The sequence below is a fragment of the Oryx dammah genome, unplaced genomic scaffold, assembly GCF_014754425.2.
Source record: "Oryx dammah isolate SB20612 unplaced genomic scaffold, SCBI_Odam_1.1 HiC_scaffold_11229, whole genome shotgun sequence".
NCBI lineage: Eukaryota > Metazoa > Chordata > Mammalia > Artiodactyla > Bovidae > Oryx > Oryx dammah.
Window position 1 is genome coordinate 6,272,142 of NW_024080622.1, and position 18,819 is coordinate 6,290,960.

At 46.9% G+C, this 18,819-nt stretch overlaps 1 protein-coding gene across 1 annotated transcript in view; it reads left to right on the forward strand.

Moving 5' to 3' along the window:
- The first annotated feature begins 441 nt into the window (after window positions 1-441).
- Window positions 442-18,819, forward strand: part of LOC120861198 (voltage-dependent calcium channel gamma-2 subunit) — a 119,585-nt gene continuing 101,207 nt past the window's right edge. Inside the window, exon 1 of the mRNA XM_040236856.1 lies at window positions 442-1,111. Within this exon, the coding sequence (XP_040092790.1) occupies window positions 901-1,111 (211 nt within the window). The 5' untranslated portion in view covers window positions 442-900. The remainder of the gene's footprint in view (window positions 1,112-18,819) is intronic.

An 18,819-nucleotide genomic window follows, 5' to 3' on the forward strand; every position in this document is an offset into this window, starting at 1 on the left:
AGCCGGCCGGGAGTGGGGTGGGGGGGCAGGCGGGCGGCCCATCCTGCAGCAAGACGCCGGCACCCCTGTTTCCAGGAGCTTTGCAGATAGGGGGAGGGAAACCCGCCTCGTTTCTCTGGGAGAAACCCCCTCCCTCCCCCACTTCGCCAACACTACCACCGCCACCAACAACAATAACCGCCGCCGCTGCTCGTCCTGCCGCCGCCGCCGCCGCCGCCGCGCCTGCCCGCCCTGCTGCTGCCGCTGCCGCTGCCGCTGCCGGGGCAAAACCATGGAAGGCGAGACCCCCGCACCTGTTCAGCTGAGATCAAGGGCTTACAGAATACTGGGAAGTCTGGTCTGAAACGAAAGCTCCCGAGACCCCCCAAGGAAGAGAACTGGCGAAGCAAAGGATTTTCATGGCGCAGGCCGCAGAGCCGAGAGCGAAGACGGCAGGTTGCATCTCGGCTTCTACAATCTCTAACTGTCTAGGTCCCGACCATGAGAGATTGTGTTGAGAATGCGGCTGTTCCCTGGTTCACTGTGGAAGCCATCTCCAAATTAGCTATCACATATGGAAACTGGAGACCAGAATTTTAGGAAAAGAGATTAAGGCATCTCACTTGGGGGGGTGGGGGGTGTCTTTTTATTTTTTCCTTTTTTTTTTTTAATCACTGCAACTGGAACAGTTTCTGATCTCAAAAGGCAAGCCTCTCTTCCCGTGTGATCTTTATAATTTACACTCTTTTCCGTGAGCTTTTCTTACCTCCCTTTTTCTATATCTCTCCACATCCTCTGTTCACACATATATCCTTTATATTAGTAGTGGAATTATTTTTATTTTTTGCTTTAGTACTCGCACCTTCACACACACTCTCCTGAGAACCCGAAGTCGGTTGGGTGTTTATATAATGAAGAATTATGGGGCTGTTTGATCGAGGTGTTCAAATGCTTTTAACCACGGTTGGTGCTTTCGCTGCCTTCAGTCTGATGACCATTGCTGTGGGAACCGACTATTGGCTCTACTCCAGAGGGGTTTGCAAGACCAAAAGTGTCAGTGAGAATGAAACCAGCAAAAAGAACGAGGAAGTTATGACCCATTCTGGATTATGGAGAACCTGCTGCCTAGAAGGTATTTGATTTCCCATCTCCTCCCCCTCCTCACTCCCCTCCCCTTCTCACTCCCCCTTCCCCACCCGCCTCCAAATAAGTCCCCTTTACATTCCACCATTTTCTTACTTCACTCCTTCCACCAGAGATCAAGGCTGGTTGGGTGAGTTTCAGAGGAAAGAAAATCAATAAGCAAAAACCATACTCAACTCTCCAGCCTCCACTACCCCCCTTCCTTCAACCTTCTTCATTGGAATAATCTATGATATGATGAAAACAAGAGATTGTTTTTAAAAAGTCAAATGTGCTCCACCTGCTTTGGAATCATTAGGATTTGCCTTTTGATGTAGTATGCCCATCTATGAGGGTATAAAAAAACAATTGCCTCTCTCAACATTGCTCCTCTTTTCATAATGAAGAATTCCAAAATGTTCTTCCTTTCCCTCTTCCTCCCCTTACTCCCCAAAAGTCCAAGACACATCATCATCTGCAAATCTCCTTTTTTTGAAAAAAAATCTGTTGTTTCTAAGAAGCCTTATTTGGTAAATCCTAATTATTCCAGGATCGCAAGCTGAGTTCAAGAGCATTTCGTAATGTCTATGAGCCACACATATCGTTCGAGGCGACTGGCTGCATGTGTATGTGTGTTTTAACGTTTACAAAGTCTAAAAATACGTACGTCTCTAACAGGAAACAAACCCAAGTTCTAATAAACAGCAATTCACTTGCAGGTTAGGCTGAGAACCAATTCACTTCCACGCAGAGTGACATGTCTGTTATCCAGAAGCGTGTAGAGTCAGCATTGCAGCCAGCTGGGGAATCAGACATTGAGCAGGGAGGCTAGGAGGGAGGTGAGAGCATGGGGAGGTTGTGGGGGGACAAGAGGGAGCCGTGAGGGGGGGGGAGGAGTGTCAGCTGTTTACCTTGATCTTGCAGGGTCATTGGGACATGTGTGCCTGTGTATGTGCTGTGGGCAAAGCGGTCCCACAGAGGATAGGCTGGGAGATCAGGGTATGGATGAAAGCATGTGCTTCTGAGACACATTAATAAACACAGGGAGGGGGCTAGGAAACTCCTGCAGGTCATACAACCTGCATTTAGCAACAGACTTTAATATAAGGGGCTGCATGTGAGTGGCTATCTGTGTCTGTGTGTATAAGCTACAGCCACCCATAGAAAGACATACACAGAGAGATACATGTTTCTGGGTGGAAAGAAAAGCTGATGTGCTTTGCTTCTGATATGAACCAATACGGAGGCCGTTTGAGCAGCGTCGGGAAGCGGGGACTGCAGGATTGTTTGTTAAGCTCAACATGGGATGGTGGTGCAGGGAGTTGAAGCCAGGAGACAGGGGAGAAGAGAGGGAAACGGACTAAGAGGAAGAGAACTGATGTGGCCCCAGAGTCTAGCCCAAACTGAGCAAAAGCTGCTCTTTGGGAAATGATTATGCCTGGGGAAAGAGCACAGATTCCATGCCCCCTCCCAACAGTCTTGGTGCAAATGGTTGAGTGATGGCTGAACATGTTTTGAATAGCTAAGTGACTTCATTGAGCAATGGTCTATTTGACGCATACTGCATTTGGTGCCCTTTCTCAATCCAAACCGCTGCCTTGAACATAGTCTGCAGAGGAGCTCTATGCTGAATACTATATGCTCTTCCCCAGCCAGAGAATCAATATCGGGAAATTAATAGGCGCTGTTTTAAACACACCCCTCCTTTAAAAAATGAAGAGCCTTTCATGCAGCTAGTCATTAACAGTGGAAAGACTTCCATTTAATTAAACATTTATGGCAGACTTTAATTCCAAAAGAGAAGAAAAGCAAAGTGAATGAGGGTTGCTTTAGGGAACACGATCATAGAAGCAATTTGCCTTGCTTGGATTTTAGTTAGACGGACGAAGATATACAGCCAAGAGATTAAAGACAGGACATGGTTTTAGAAGAAATATTCCCAGACATTTGTGACTTGGAATAAATATACTTTCTTATCAGGGTTTTGTTTGAAAATTCTTAATACTATGATCTTTTAAACATTTTTCTAATTCCCGTAAGGGAAGAGGACTAGAGGTGGCTTGGGGTAACTTGTGTGTTAAAAGGCTTAAATATTTTCATTAAAATTCCATCTGTTTGGTGTCCACATCCCCAAATGTGCTGCCCACCCCCTTCAACTTTCTCTCCAAGCTGTAACCCCACCTCGCTCCCAGAATCATCCCTGAAAGAGTTAGTATTGCAACATGTCCCAAGGATTGTGTGATGCTCCCAGAAGCCCGGGGTTTCGCTCTTCTCCCCAGGATTGAGGCCTCCAGACCATGCGTGTCGGGGGCTGGGCCAAGTTTGCCTTGGGGATTGCTGTTCCTTTTCCACTTGTAGCCCAGGCAGGAAGGGTTGGTACTCAGGGCTCCAGTTCAACCTGACTGTTAATTTCCAAAACCTCTGTCCATATGGGGTTTTGTAGGCCTGAGACACTGTACCCTCTCCCCTTAGGAAGCTGGGCTTTGGCCAATTACGATGTGGTTTGAAGGTGTTAAAGATACATATTCTCAAAAACTGCACTGATTTCCAAAGATTATAAGTGCACTTATTTCTGCAGATTGGCATATATGGTTCTTGTGGGGCATTCCTGTACTTGCTGTTTTGAGCATTCCAAATAGGATCAGCCTTTATGGAAACCAAGTTGTCTGGTTTTCCCAACCTCTGTTTTTGGTGAGAAACTGTACTTTCAGAAAAGATTTCCCATCACCTCTTTGTTATGTTTCCTACTCGTACCCAAAAAGTTGTGAACAGATTTCTAGTCTTCTCCCCAAGATGCTGCTAATGACTCCAGATGAAAAACTACCTCCTGTCTTCTTCTGGTCTCTTTGGCTACCTGGTTTTCATTAAGGGTTTTTGTCCCCAGAGATGATTTTTTTCTGTTCACTTCTTGGTGAAAATAAGAATCAAAAAACATTTCCTTGCATCCATGACTGTTTTTGAAATGAATTCGTCTGTTGAGGCATGAGAAGGGGACAGGACCACCTGTTAGGGGCCGACACAGCAGGAGGGGGAGAGGAATCCAGAGGAAATCACAGCCTTTCTTCTCTCCCTCTGCAGAGTGAGCAGCAGGAGTGTTTCTGTGTGTGAACTTGAGACCCTTGGCAAGCTAGTGTCCTTACTGGGATTTGAGGGCGTGGGGGGCAGATCTGTCTGCTCATGGATCCCATGTAAATGGAGAGTGATGGGAGAAGTTCTTGAACTTTTCAGGAAAGCTGCTTTAAGAGCCTCCAAATGGAGAGATGAATTGGCCCTTTCAGAGAAGAATTCAATAAAATCTACAACAGGACACTAAAACAGCTTGTTCCAAGCATGCTGTCTCTGGGCCATGTGGTGGCTTGCTGCTCAGGATATTAACCTCTGTTGTCCCCAAAAGAAATCATCTCCAGGGGCAGCAAGAAATTCACTGTTTGTGTTTGTTCCCTCCTGTACATTTCTCCCCTCTGTCTGGGCTCCATGTCTTCCCCAGAGGATTCCCAGCCTTGCGGAGGAGGAGCTAGCAACGGTACACTGTGGTCCTAACAGAAACGCCCCATTCCTTCCCACTCCCTCTTTCACCTTTTTCCTTGCTGAGGCAGAGCAGTAATCTTTCTCTCCATCCAGACTGTTTGGTTCCCTCTGCTGAATTTCTGAGCTTCTCTTCCTCTCTTCTCCTCCTCAAGCTGCTTACTCACAGGGGCTCTGCCATCCATTCTACATCCCCATTCTCTCTGCATAAGAAGTCGCTGGGTTTTCTTGAACTATTTTTTTCCAAGTTCATAATTTCATAACGTTTTCTTGGCCTGCAAGGTGGCAAGTGCCTCACACTGGGTTCAGCCACGGCTCTCTTGTTCCACAGAAGGAAGGTACATCTCTTTTATTTTAGCAATGCCAGCTGCCTTTCTTGGACACTTTTGTCTTTAAGGGTGGAAGAGTTGAGTTTAGAAGTTACTAATGGGCCTACATACTGTGTACATATCACTCCATAATTCCCGAGATATTTTAACCTTCTAGGTACTTTGCACACAGTTGGTACAGTAAAAATATGTATCAATGGACTGATGCAGAAATTCTTAAAATTATTGAAATTAATTCAAAAATCATAAGGACATGTGGCAAGTTATTGAGACAGAAGAAGAGAGGGGAAGGGGTGAGGAAACCAGAATGATTTGTTTGCTTTTCCTAGAATTTCTTTTCTATTTAATTTTTATATCATATTGGAGTGTAGTTGATTTACAATGCTATATTAGTTTCAGGTATACAGCAAAGTGATTCAGTTATACATACACATATATCCAGTCTCCTTCAGATTTTTTTCCCATATGGGTCATGGGATTTCTTTTTTTTAAAGAATAATAATGAGTCATGAATTCATTGTTGTAAAATAAGAACATTCAAAAGGAGTCAGTCATTGGGTTGCCCAGCTCCTAATTAGCTAAAGAAAAATTGTCAGTACACTCAGTCTCTACAGGGAAGAAAAAAATAACCCACTGATTTTCTTCCCTTTTCTGTTTAAGGTATGCAAAAGCCTAGTTTGATCCTAATATTCACCAGAACAGACACTTCGGGCAGAGAGCAGGCATCAGAGACCATCCCTGTGTAGCTTCCCCAAAACCTTCTCCAGAATTCTTTATCAAACTTCTCCACCCAGTTCCCTAGACCTCAAGAACTTTGCCCAAGCCCTTAGGTTCTGATTGGCAGTTTTCCATAGAGGCAGGTCTCACAGTCCTATCCCTTCTCACCTTGTAAGACAAGCCTGACTCCTTTACTGAGGAACCAGCCCTGCAAATCCCAGCCCATTCACGCTGCCCTCCTGCCCTCACTTTACAGGTGCCAGGTGTAACACCGCACCACATGGGCAGAGCCAGAACTTGAATCCAGGCCTCTTGTTTTCATCCTGGAAACTCCAGAGAGCTCTATGCACAGACCCTGGCCTCTGTGGCCTTGTGTTCACATTCATTGTCAGCAGCTGATTCTATTCTGTCTGTATCCCACTAAGTATCCTCATTGAGCGCCTGACCCAAGCATGTCAGGACACCGAAGTTCTGACCTGCTGACTCCCTGACATGCTACTCCTTCCAGCTGCCCACACCTTACAAGGTGACAGCTCTGTCCTAATCCCCTCACTCCCACGAGGCTGAGGAGACGCAGCACTGAACTTCAGGCTGGACCCACCATGTGCTTCTTTGGTTTTGCCCTTTTATTTTGGAAGTGTCTCAGTGTAAACTCTCCATGGGTTTTATGTTGGCCAGCATTTTTCAGAAACTAACAAATTTATGTCCCCTGAAGTAATGGAAGTTTTCAGAGGCAGCTTTGTGGTGTGTGATGCAGCTGACACAATTTTGCAGCCACACAGACCCGGGTCCACTTCAAGCACTGCAGCCTTCTGAGCTGTGCAGCTTGAAGCAAGTCATTTTACCTCTCCAAGCCTCAGTTTCCCTTTCCACAAACAGGAAGTCTAACAGCCTTCTCACAGAGTAGCTTGTTGGAATGAAGTCACAAATGTCTGTCACCTTCTTTCCTGACTACCTGGTATAAAATTACAGTCAACAACCTCATACATTGTACTGCTGGCTCTGTTTTATTTTACTTTTTTTTACAGACTATGTCTCACCTTCTAGCACACTATGAAATTTACTCATACTACTTGTTATCTATCTGCACCACTAGACTGTCAACCCCATGAGGGCAGGGATCTTTGTTCTGCCTGTTGCTGTAACCACAGCAAGTGTGATAGCACAAGATATCAACCTATCTTAGCTGGCAAGTGAAGAAGCCACCACTGTCTGCTACAGGGTGGGCATTGAGGAACGGAGGTCACTTCCCATCATCAAAGGACTATTCTTTAAATTGCACACTAGTGGCGATGGTGGCTGAAACATCTTTTTTTTTTTTGACATTCCGAAAAATAAATAATAGAGTCAACACAGAAAGAAGGGAGAGAGAGGGAAGGAGAAGGAGTGGGAGAGAGTTTCAACACACAAGGGGCAATAACAAAGAAAGATAATAAAAAAGTAAGTGCCTGAGAAGGAAGTGCTGGGGTGGAGCGGGGGGAATATCCTCTAAATAGACACTTGCCACGCTTTCCTCTCTGTTCATCATCCAGAGCGTCTGTCACACAGGTCCTCGGGGAGAGCTTCCCATGAGTGTTAGCTTTCAGGTCAGTGGGGGAGGAGGATATATGTACTCAGACTGATAATGCAGGAGATTGTTAAATAGTTCAAAATTCAATGGTCATTTTTAGACTTGAACATAAAAAAATATCTTCCATATTCAGATGAAATACGTGTTTTAAGTTTCCAGGTTAGTTTACAGTGACAAATTAAGCAATTCCTTCATTCATTTATTTTATTGGTTAAATCTTTGAGGAGTCCCTGCAACTTGCCAGGTGCTGGGTCAAGGGTTGGGGTCATGGTGGGCAGCAACTCCCTTCAAGGTCATTGCCCTCAGAGCCTTCTGGAAGAGACAGATGCTACTTCAAAGACTCTTCATATATATATATATACACACACATACATATATACATATGCATGTGTATGCTAAGTCACTTCAGCTGTGTCTGCCTCTTTGCAACTCTAAGAACAGTAGCCCCCCAGCTCCTCTCTCAATGGGCTTCTCCAGGAAAGAATACTGGAGTGGATTGTCCTGCCTTCCTTCAGGGGATCTTCTCAACCCAGGGACAGAACCTGTGTCTCTTATATGTATGTATTTTACAACTATGATAGTGCTCTCAAGGGGAGTCACATGAGACTGTGAGTTTATGATATGAAGATAGATCTAATCTGAGAAGGCTCCCCTGAGGAAGTGAGATGTAAATGGTTATCTGAAGGATGCGTCACTGGGTGAAGAGAGGAGGAAGGAACATTTCAGGTTGGAGGGCAGGAAGTACAGAGACCAGTGAGGGAGAGAAGGCGCAAGTCCTGGAAGGAGGCCAGGGTGGCTGGAGGGTCCAGATGGACATGGAATGGGGGTGGTGATGGTGCTGGATGGAGTCGGGGGGTGCAGAAGGAGGACCCAACAGTGCGGAGCCTCACTAGTCTCGTTAAAGACTTTTGCTCTTCGACTTCTGGCTTCTTGTTTAAAAGCTGTGTGACCTTGAGCTAGTTAATTCTGTCAGTACCTCCTTCACCCTATCTATCTAAGGGAGCTGATGATGCCTGCCCTAAAGCTGTGAGGATTAGAGCGCCGTTCCCTTCTCTTTGTCATGCTCTTCCCTTGGCTCAACTGGTAAAGAATCTGCCTGCAATGTGTGGGATCTGGGTTCAATTCCTGGGTTGGAAAGATCCCCTGGAGAAGGGAACGGCTACCCACTCCAGTATTCTGGCCTGGAGAATTCCATGGACTGTATAGTCCATGGGGTCGCAAAGAGTTGGACACAACTGAGCGACTTTCACTTTCTTCACTTTCCCAATCCCACCTAGATCTGAGTGTGGTGGGCTCTTTGGCCTGAAAACTTATGACAGCCCAGGGAAGGGAAGAAATAGATTGATTCAACTCCAAACTAAGAAATTCAAAATATGCTTAGTGGAGGTGTTGATGGTAGGTGGGCACAGGGAGGCAGAAGTGAACAAGACCCACCTCCTACCCTCAGGAGCCGATGGGCAAGTCCCATCAGGAAATCCCAAAGAACAAGCATCTTACAAAATGACTCCATTTCACACAAGACATGTGGCATAGCCTGCTGCCACCTCAGCTTATCACCCTCCCACAAACTCAGAGAGATTCCCTGAGTTTCTCTGAGACGTCTCTAACAATCAGTTAGGATCATCGAGGATTTGAGCTGGAATTGGAATGAGGCTCAGTTAAATCCTCCAGACTTTTTGAAAATAGGAATGAGACTAGAAAGATGTGAACTGTGCTCCCCAAGGCCAAGGAATGCATGTCAGCCCTTGTGGGATCGCCAGTGAGCTCTCTGCCCTCGCCAGGACCCTGGTCCTTTTCCCTGCAGGTATAAAGGGCTCTGATCTCCCAGTACTGATGCCATTGGTTATAAAAAATGAACTAGCTACTTAAACAGCTTTCAGGGCAGGGGAAAACAGATTTAATATAACACCAGTTGTAAAACACACTTTAATTTCAGAAAACTTAAAATTTAAAATATGTGCCTTGGAAATCAAAGGAAGATGGCTGTCTTGCTGGCAGACAGAGATGCAGGCAAGGTGTTGGGAGAGCCCAAGGGATTTCTCCAGTGCCCTTAGTGTCTGTCCTGCGACTCAAGAAGCAGGTAGGAGAAGTGTGTGGTCTTACAAGCACATTTTTTACAAGGAAAAGGGTGATTGTTGATCTCTGCTCTATAGCTGCTCCCTGAGTCCTTGCCAGGTACTGTGTGAGCAGCTAGGACAGAGGCAATAGCACCATCTACCCTCAAGGAACTTCTAATCTAGAAGAGAAGACACACCAGTGAGCAGGCAATGATGACGAAGCAGCAAGGAGCCTAAGCTCAGAGCGTTCTGGGACCACGGAGACTAGGAAGAAGGGGATCCGGGGATGACGGGGTTCAGAAGGATGCATGGGAATGTGAAAGCTGGGGAGAGGAAGTGTACCTCAGACAGAAGAAACGGCAAGTGCAGAAGCACAGACACCTGAGCAGCCAGGCCAACAGTCCTGTGTGGCTGGAGCACAGAAGGCTGGGACTTGGTGGGCCGGGGGAGGTGGGCAGAGGGGATGGGACCCCACGGGGACAGAAATGGCTCTTGTGGAATAGTATATGTTTCATCATGGAAGGAAAGGGGACCCAGAGAGATGGTAAGCGAGGGATGGTCACAGGTGGCTTTGCTCATTCGTGAGATCGCTGGCTGTTGTGACCCTAGTGGATGGGATCCCAGCCCAGCAGAGCTGGTGAAATTTAACTGAGAAGGGCAAGCACAGCAGAAGGTCTTGGCAGAGACCAGATGACGTGCCCTAAGCTGGCTGTAGTGAACAGAGAGAAAGGGGGCACAGAGAGAAGATTGTAAATGATGTGTTGAATACAATCAAGGTGCTTCAAGGCCCTGCCTTCCCAGCAGAACAAGCCTTTACTGGGCTGGGCCCTGGGGCTGCTAAGTCACTTCAGTCATGTCTGACTCTGTGCGACCCCATAGATGGCAGCCCACCAGGCTCCCCCGTCCCTGGGATTCTCCAGGCAAGAACACTGGAGTGGGTTGCCATTTCTTTCTCCCTGGGGCTACAGGGATGCAAAAAGTCTCTGATCAACATCATCTTCTCCTTCTAGGGGAGTCTTCCAGACCATCCCGTCTAAGGTAGCCCACCATCCTGTTACCCGATTGTATTCCCTTCTTTAACATCTTAACATTGACTTTTCTTTTTAGCATTTACTTGCTTATGGCTCTGTGTCCCTCTAGACGCCTGTGAGCACTGTGAGGGCTGGGGGTGTGTCAGCCTTGGCACAAAGAGTGTTTAGGAGCTAAATGTCGAGTAAATGATTAAGGCAATAGTGCCTGCCCTCAGGGACCTCCCATCAGGGGAGGCTGTGTGTGTGTGTATGGTGTGTGTGCACACACACTCAGTCCTTCCAATTCTTTGTGACTCATGGATTGCGGCCCACCAGGTTCCTCTGTCCATGGGATTTCCTAGGCAAGAATACTGGAGTGGGTTGCCATGTCCTACTCCAGGGGATCTTCCCCAACCCAGGAATAGAACCCGTGTCCCTGCATTGGCAGGCAGAGTCTTTACCACTGTGCCACCAGGGAAGGCCACAGGGGAGGGAGGTGGACTCTTAAAAATGCCTCTTGACTCCTCTTGACAGTCATCTCTCTGAGGTTTGGCTGAAAGGCCCTTGAGAACAGGAAGGGGATTCCCACACACCCTGCAACCTGGGATGCTCTTGGAGCATCTTCGGGGCCACAGCTCTGCCACAAAGCTTCCGGAAGCTGATAAGCCACCATGAGCCTGTTCCCTTCTGGGCGACTATCACCTTTTCTCTCAATCCAAATCCTCATGTTTATCGCCTGGCTCAGAGGTACCAACTTAGCAGCCCTGAGTTGGCCTCAGAGGAGCTGCCTCCCCTTTCTCCTTATGGACACTATATTTATTCACTCTTTCCTGAACTTCCTTGACCTTGGGTAGTCTTCCAGCTGCAAACAAGAATGCCACGGATTAGGTGCGAGATCGCAGGTGCACTCTTGCCGTGGCCTCATTGAATGGTTCAGCATCTTGTTTGCCAACCATCCAGTGTGCAGTTTACATACCCCAGCACCAGTCTCTTTCTCTGGCCTTGCCACTGGGTAAAACTCACTGGTGACCAGCTGTCATTGATCCCTAGACCCTTCTTTATCTCAGTTTTGCCCCATTCTCTCTTCTTTCACTTTCCGGGCATAAAGGATCATTCCTTCTTTTCTGCCACATTTTCCCCTCAAACTGTTATCTCTGTCTGCACAAGTCTTATTCTTTATCCTTCTTGAATTTTCCCTAAAGCTGAGACCTCTCTTCCTCAATTTTCCTCCAAAGTATTTTGCAAAGAAAGTAATCCTGAAAAACAACTCTCTGGCATCATTTTCTCACTAATAATAACAATAATAATAACTAATCATTCCTTGAATCCTTCCTGTGTGCTGAGCATTATTTAGATGTTTCCCAGGGTTGCTCTTACTTAATCTTCACAATTCTGAAGATATGTGCTATGATATCCACTATCTCCATCTTAAGAGAATCAGAAAAATTAAGTGACTTGTCCAAGGTCACATAGCAAGTGGCAGACCTGGGATTCCAACCCAAACCTGTCCAATGCAAAAACCTGTGCACGGCTTCTATTACACTAATTATGTTTACAATTTTCCCCTGGCCCCCAAATCTGTAAATAAATTACTTTGAGAAGTTGAAGACAAGGCTAAGCAGAAATTGCTATTTCTAATTCATGCATGATGAAGTGTTCAAAACTTTGAAGCTTAAATTAGCATATGCTTATTACCTGGGGCACAGTGGGGAGAAGTGGAGGGCCTGCCAGGTTTTCCCACTGTTTAGAGTACAGAAGGATGCCTCAAAATGCATAGACAACCCCCTTTCTAGTTCATGGAGGGGGAGGAGGTGAAGGCATACATATATTCTTTCTCCCCACCCTTGCCTAGAGGGCCATTTCCAACCACATCCCACTTGTCTTCCTTCAGGGTTTAGCTCTGCCACCTCCCACCCTGCTCCCACCTGGTTCACACTCCCTCCCTCTTTCCTTCTTCGGCATCTCTGCATGTCTCTGATGCAGCATCTTCCATCTTTTCTGTTGCCTGTTTCTATTTTTGCCTCCACCTCCAGACCATGAGTCCCCAGGTCCATTTCTTCAACAAAATGTACTCAGTCACGGCTGTGTGTCAGTCACCCCTCTACGCTCTGGGTTTACAAAAGTGATCAGATACCACCCCTGCCTTCAAGGGCCTTATGCCCCAGCGGGGGATTGGAGGACCCAAGCAAGAACACCCAGGAGTGGAGAGATTGTTTCAGGAAGAGATGTGAGAGGGCATGGGGTGTTTGGGGGTCCACACGAAGGTTCTAGTATTGCTGGAGGAACAAGTGTGGGAGGGGAGGTAGGGGAAGGTATTAATACTGAGGTTTGACTTTAGACAGAGACCACATCATGAAGGGATGGTTCACTTGCAAAGAGGTCTAAGAGGAGAATTTTCCCAAGGGAATGATATAATTAGATGTGCATTTTAGGAGGATGGCTCAGGAAGTTGTGTGATGTAAAAATGGGAAGAAGAGGAAGATGGAGTAGGGAGTCCAGAAAGGAGAAGGCTGCACAGCCCAGCAAGTAATGACTCAGGTGACCTCAGATGGGGAGGGCAGGGGTGGGCAGAGGAGCTGGCGAGCAAGGGAACAGACATCAGAGGATCCATAGGACCCAGGGCTGTCACTTTTGTTGAGTAAAGTGTGACAGTGAGTGACCTTCACTGAGACGGGACACACAGGAGACATTTGCCCCAGGAAGAAGGTGATACCTTTAACTTTGGGGCCTGGCACATAGTAGGTGCTAGATTTTGTCATGTGTTGAATCTCAGATTCCCCCTAGCATCTCCATAATGAACACGATCAGCATTATGTTGTAGCCAGGCCTGGAGTTTGTGCCAGTTCTGGCATCTGACAGCCTGGGTTCAAATCCCAACCTTGTCACTTACCAGTTCTGTGTGACTTGACCAAGGAATGTTCCCTTCCCTAAGTCAGTTTCTCATGTCTAAGCGGGGAAAATTGTATCTCATGCTTGGGCTGGTTGTGAAATTTTAGTGAGATGCTCCGTGCGAAGTGCTTAACAGGGTGCTGGCACATAGTAAACACTCAATAAATGCCAGATGCTGTTATCACTAGGGTGTTTATTATTGATGATAACAAAAGTTGCAAAGAGTGACCTGCAAGTGAATTGTGTTTGGCCCTCAAAATGTTCTACAAATCAAGACATTTCCTATTAAAAAAAAAAAAAAAAAAAAAAAAAAAACCTGTCTCTGGCCTCCCTTGAGGAAAACGAAAACAGAGTTTTGTAACCCTGGGCCCCCTTCCTGCTTGGCAACAAACAACAGGAGCAGGGCAGCGATGTCCCTTCAGATGCAGCAAGTTCTCTGTGGCTCCCCAAAGTCTCTGCTGCTCCCAAGTATCTTCTGAGGCTACTGGGCTGCTCTGGCCCTCCTCTGGCCTCTGTAGGCATCCTAGTTTGTAAAGGCTCCTCTCTGCCAATGGCAAATTACAGGCAGAATCTTTGTCTTCTGAAAATGTACACAAAATACCACCAGCCTAGGCTGGGTATAGCAGCTAACACAGTGAATAAAGCCATGCATCTGGAAATAAATGCATAAACACCCAACATTCCCAAGCAGGGCTTGCTGATAAAACTCGGATGGAAGGCGAGCCTCATCTACTTCCCTTTACTCAGCATCTCTAGGAGAAGTTGTTGCTTAAAAAAAGAGATGCTCACCCAGTTCACACCACCCTTGGAGTTTCTGTTTCAGAGGCTGACATTTTCTGACCTTGACCCCAGTTCGGGAAATGCACCCCGTGTACCAACCACGTGGTGTGCTTTATTCAATAACTAAATGGCAGGCGCTGGGGAGACAGTCCCGTAGTCCACGCTGGCTGAGGAGAGAGGGGAGGTGGGGGCGTTGCCAGAGGATGGGAGATTCTCTGCTTTAAATTTTTAGCTCAGAAGACTGTAGGGAAAGGAGGAACATCACAAGTTTCTTGGTATGAAAAATATGGTCTAGCAATTGCTGGGAAGGGACATGAACTTAAAGACTTGCGTTTGATCTGGGAGAATGCTCAGATCTGATCCTATCTGACAGTTTTTGAATGCTGGGCATGTCAGGCTCTGTGCTAATCTGTGGGGCACAGAAACAAGTCAGCTTCTACGGAGAGTGGTCTGCCCGGATTCCCCCTGGCTGACAGCATCCCTCCACTTCCCAGTCTCCCTTTCTTCATTTCATGTTTTCTGAATTTGTCTACAGTGTATATTACTTCTTTCCCAACTAGAATGTAAGTTTTGTGAAGCCAGGATCTTTTTCTATCCTATTTTCTGCCATAGCCCCAGGAATAAGATCAGCACCCAGCACCTAGCAGGTGCTTAGTTAGGGTTGGTTGGATGATAGAAAACATACCCCTTCTCTGAAGATCAGAAGAGACAAGCAGGTACTGAGACCGTTACCAGTGAGCTCAGGCACTAGGAAGGCCTGTGTGAGGGCCAGACATAAGAACAACTCTATTTGCCAAGATCTGGAAGGGATCTTAAGGAAGTGCCCTCTGCAGTGGGTTTTGGAGGATGAATAGGAGTTGGCCAAGTAGAACAGAAGAGAAAGGCACAAGGCAGATGAAGGAAATGAAGTCACCTGAGGCTGCCTCCCAAAGAGTAAGGTCAAGGAGAGAATAGAGCACTACTGCAGGGGTCCCCAAGCTCTAGGATCTAATGCCTGATCATCTGAGGTGGAGCTGATGTAATAATAATAAAATAAAGTCCACAATAAATGTAATGCACACAAACCATCCTCCCCAACCCCGGTCCATGGAAAAACTGCTTTCCATGAAACTGGTCCCTAGTGCCAAAATGTTTGGGGACTGCTATACTACCGGGTCTAGAGGAGCACTCGTCAAACTCTGATGTGAACCTTGATCACCACAGATCTTAATGAAACACAGATCCTGATGCAGGGGTCCAGGTGGAGGCTAAGCCTGTGTTTCTAGGTCCCAGGCAAGTCTCTGATACCACACTTTAAGAAGCACACCTTTGGAGCATGGCCAGGGGGCTTTGGGTGAAAGTGAAAGTCACTCAGTCGTGTCTGACTCTTTGCAACCCCATGGACTATAGTCCATGGAATTCTCCAGGCCAGAATACTGGAGTGGGTAGCCTTTCCCTTCTCCAGGGTGCTCTGGTGAACATGGGCTAAATCCTACTTCTGCCACTGGCCAACTGGGCCTGTTTCTTCACCTCTGAGAGGAGGAGGATAATCTTCCTACCAGGCACTGAGTCAATACAGAGTTCCTGGAGTTGGTGAAGCTCTTAGCTCAGCCCTGAGCACTTCATATCAGTATGTTTCAGGTAGGATTGTCATTAATGGCTAAAGGTGATTGCATGGCGGTGTCAGAGGAAGGGATGATTTTCCTTGTGAGCTAATGTTGTTTGAGAGCCTCCTGTGTGGTGGGCCCTGTCCTAAGGACCACTCAGATGTCACCTTCCATAAGCTACACAGCATTCTATAATATGGGTGCCATGTGATTCTTACTTTGCCAGTAAGAAACCAGAGTAAGTGCATTCATTTCCTATCGCTCCTATAACAAACGACCACAAACTTAATGGCTTAACATGACACAAACTTGTGTTGCAATTCTGTAGGTCTAAAGTCTGAAATCGGTCTCCCTGGGCTAAAATCAAGGTGTCAGCAGGGCTGTGTTCCTTCTGTAAGGGAAAAATCTGTTTCCCTGCCTTTTCCAGCTTCTAGAAACTGTCCACATTCCTTGGCCAGTGGCCCCTTCCTGCATCTTCAAAGCCAGCAGCATCACATAGTCTTTCTCACGTTGCAACCCTCTGATGCTCTTTCTTCTGCCTCCCTCCTCCACTTCTAAGGATATTTGCGATTACATTGCCTAGGCCTGAATAATCCAGAATAATCTCTCTATTTTAAGGTCAGCTGATTAGCAATCTTAATTCGATCTGCAACTTTGACTGCTCTTTGTCATAATATATGAAACATATTCACAGGTTATAGGAACTAGGATGTGGACATCTTTGGCAAGTCATTATTCTGCCTAGCACAGGGAGTGAGTGCTTAAAGAAGTCCCCTAGTATCACAAGCTCAGAATGGCTCCCCTGGAAAGGATTTTATTTGCTCTTTGTTTTGTCTGTTTTTGGTTGTGTTGGATCTTCATTGCTGCTCTTGGGAGCCACTCTTCATTGCAGTGCACAGGCTTCCGTTGTGGCGGCTTCTCTTGTTGCACTGCAGTCTCTAGGCACCTAGGCTTCAGTGTTTGCCGCATACGGCTCAGTAGTTGTCACACATGAGCATGTGGAATCTTCTCAGACCAGAGACTGAACCCGTTTTCTTTGCATTGGCAGGCAGATTCCTATCCACTGCTCCACCAGGAAATTCCCTGGAAGGAATTTTAGAGCTTGTATCAAGAAGGATTGGATTTGACCACAGCAACAGGAAGAGAAAATTAACAGTGCTTTAAATAAGACAAAAAGTTCATTCTCTCTCAAGGAAACCAGTCTGGAGATATGAAATACAAGGCTGGTCTGGAGGCTCCACAAACTGGTTAGCAATGCAGGCTCCTACCAGCTCCCTGCCCCACCATCCAAAGTATGGCCTTTGACCCCACAGTCCAGTGTGGCTGCGAGAGATCCAGCCACTGCCTCCACATTCCAGGCATCAAGGTGGAGGATGACATCAAGATATAATGACAGAAGTCTCCTGGTACATGACTCATAGAGAGGTTTCCTGGAACATATCACACAACATTTTGGCTTTGGTATTATTGGCCAGAAGTTTGTCATGTGACTACATGTTAACTATAAAAAAGCTTGGAAAATAAATGTTTATTTCAGGTGGCCACATGCCTGGTGAAAAATGAGAGGCTCTGTTGCCACCAAAAAAAAAGGAAAAAAAAGGAAAGAAGGAAGGCAATTAGTGGTATATCCAGGGAGCTCACCCAGTCCAGACCCTCACCTCGTGACCCAGTGAGCATCTGAAGCTCAGAGAGGGAAGGGACCTGGTGCAATGGAGCCAACTAGCAACAGTGCTGGGACTAAGACCCACACCCCCAGTCCTTGTCCAGCATTTAGCCTCAAGCACCTGGTGGCACCAATAGTAAAGAACCTGCCTGCCAATGCAGGAGCATAAGAGATGCAAGTTTGATCCCTGGGTCCATAAGATTCTCTGGAAGAGGGCATGGCAACCCACTCCAGTGTTCTGGCCAGGAAAATCCCATGGACAAAGGAGCCGCATGGGCTATGGTCCATAGTGTCGCAAAGAATCGGACAAGACTGAAGCGACTTAGCACACACACGCCTAGCACAGAGCCAGGTACATGGTAGGAGCTGAGTTATGCTTATGGAACTGAAGGGACTTTGCTATCCTCTGCACCAAACATTCCCCTCTGGACCACACAGTCTGCTGCCAATGCTTTAGGGCAGATGAAACTCTGCCTTTAGCAGGCCCATCCGACTGCATTCCTGGGTCTCTTTATCCTCCTTTCTCCCAGCTTACATCCTTACTTGTATCCTTGGATAAGCTCTGGGCTTCTCTATCTATCCACAAAGTCACATGAAAGGGCGGTAGGATTTGGCCGAAGAGAGGCCTCAGATAGCACTGAGACGTGGAGGGCTTTTTTTCCTTTCCGGGATTTTCTCTATGACAGGGAGACATCTGCTTAGAGATGGAGCTTTATATCTGTGGTGGACTGTGGCAGGAAACTGCTTCTATTGTCTTGGTATTTCAGAGTTTTATTTTTGAACAGTGAAGTGAGGGATGGGGGCTGGTCAAAGCCAGGAGACATGTGGCAACTCTTAACTTTTTCCATGGGCTGTAAACACCAGAAGAGCTCCACCGTCAGGTCTGTGCCACCCCGGCCAGTTCAGACAGACAAGATGTGGTCCTCTCTTGTACTTTGTTTTCAAATCTTGGTCCCTTGAAACAGGCAGTAAGGGTCTTGAGACCAGTGTTGGGTTTGCCTCTGTGCACCTTGCCTGGCGTGGTGCCTGGCATGTGGTGGGCACTTGGATAAGAAGTGAGGGGGGTTTGGGACTTCCCTGGCTGTCCAGTGGTAGAGACTTTGCCTTCCAGTACGGGGTATGTGGGTTCAATCCTTGGTCGCGGACCTAGGATCCCAGATACCTTGCATTCAAGGAACCAAAACATAAAAGTGAAGCAATATTGTGGTAAATTCAAAAAAGACTTTTTAAAAAATGGTCTACATCAAAAAGAAAAAAGAAATGAGGAGCTGGTTGATAAGTCAGAATGAAGCCGCTAAGGCAATGTCTGGCATTGGTAGGCTCTCAGCAAAATTTTTCAGGGACAGAAGGAAGAAGAGGAAGGGAAGAAAGGACAGATGGAGGAAGGGAAAGAGGGAGGAAGAAATCAGTTTGAGTCTTGGCTGGCCTTGGAAGCAGCGGCTCAGAGAACAGGCGGCTCTCCCGGCCTCAGTCCTGGAATAGAGAATCCCTCCCGGCAGGACGGAGTTCACAGGAGAACCAGAGAACCTGGCCCGGAAGTTCTGTTTCAAAGGGCTTCCCCTCCAGCCCCAGAGCGCTGTGCCTTTCAGGCT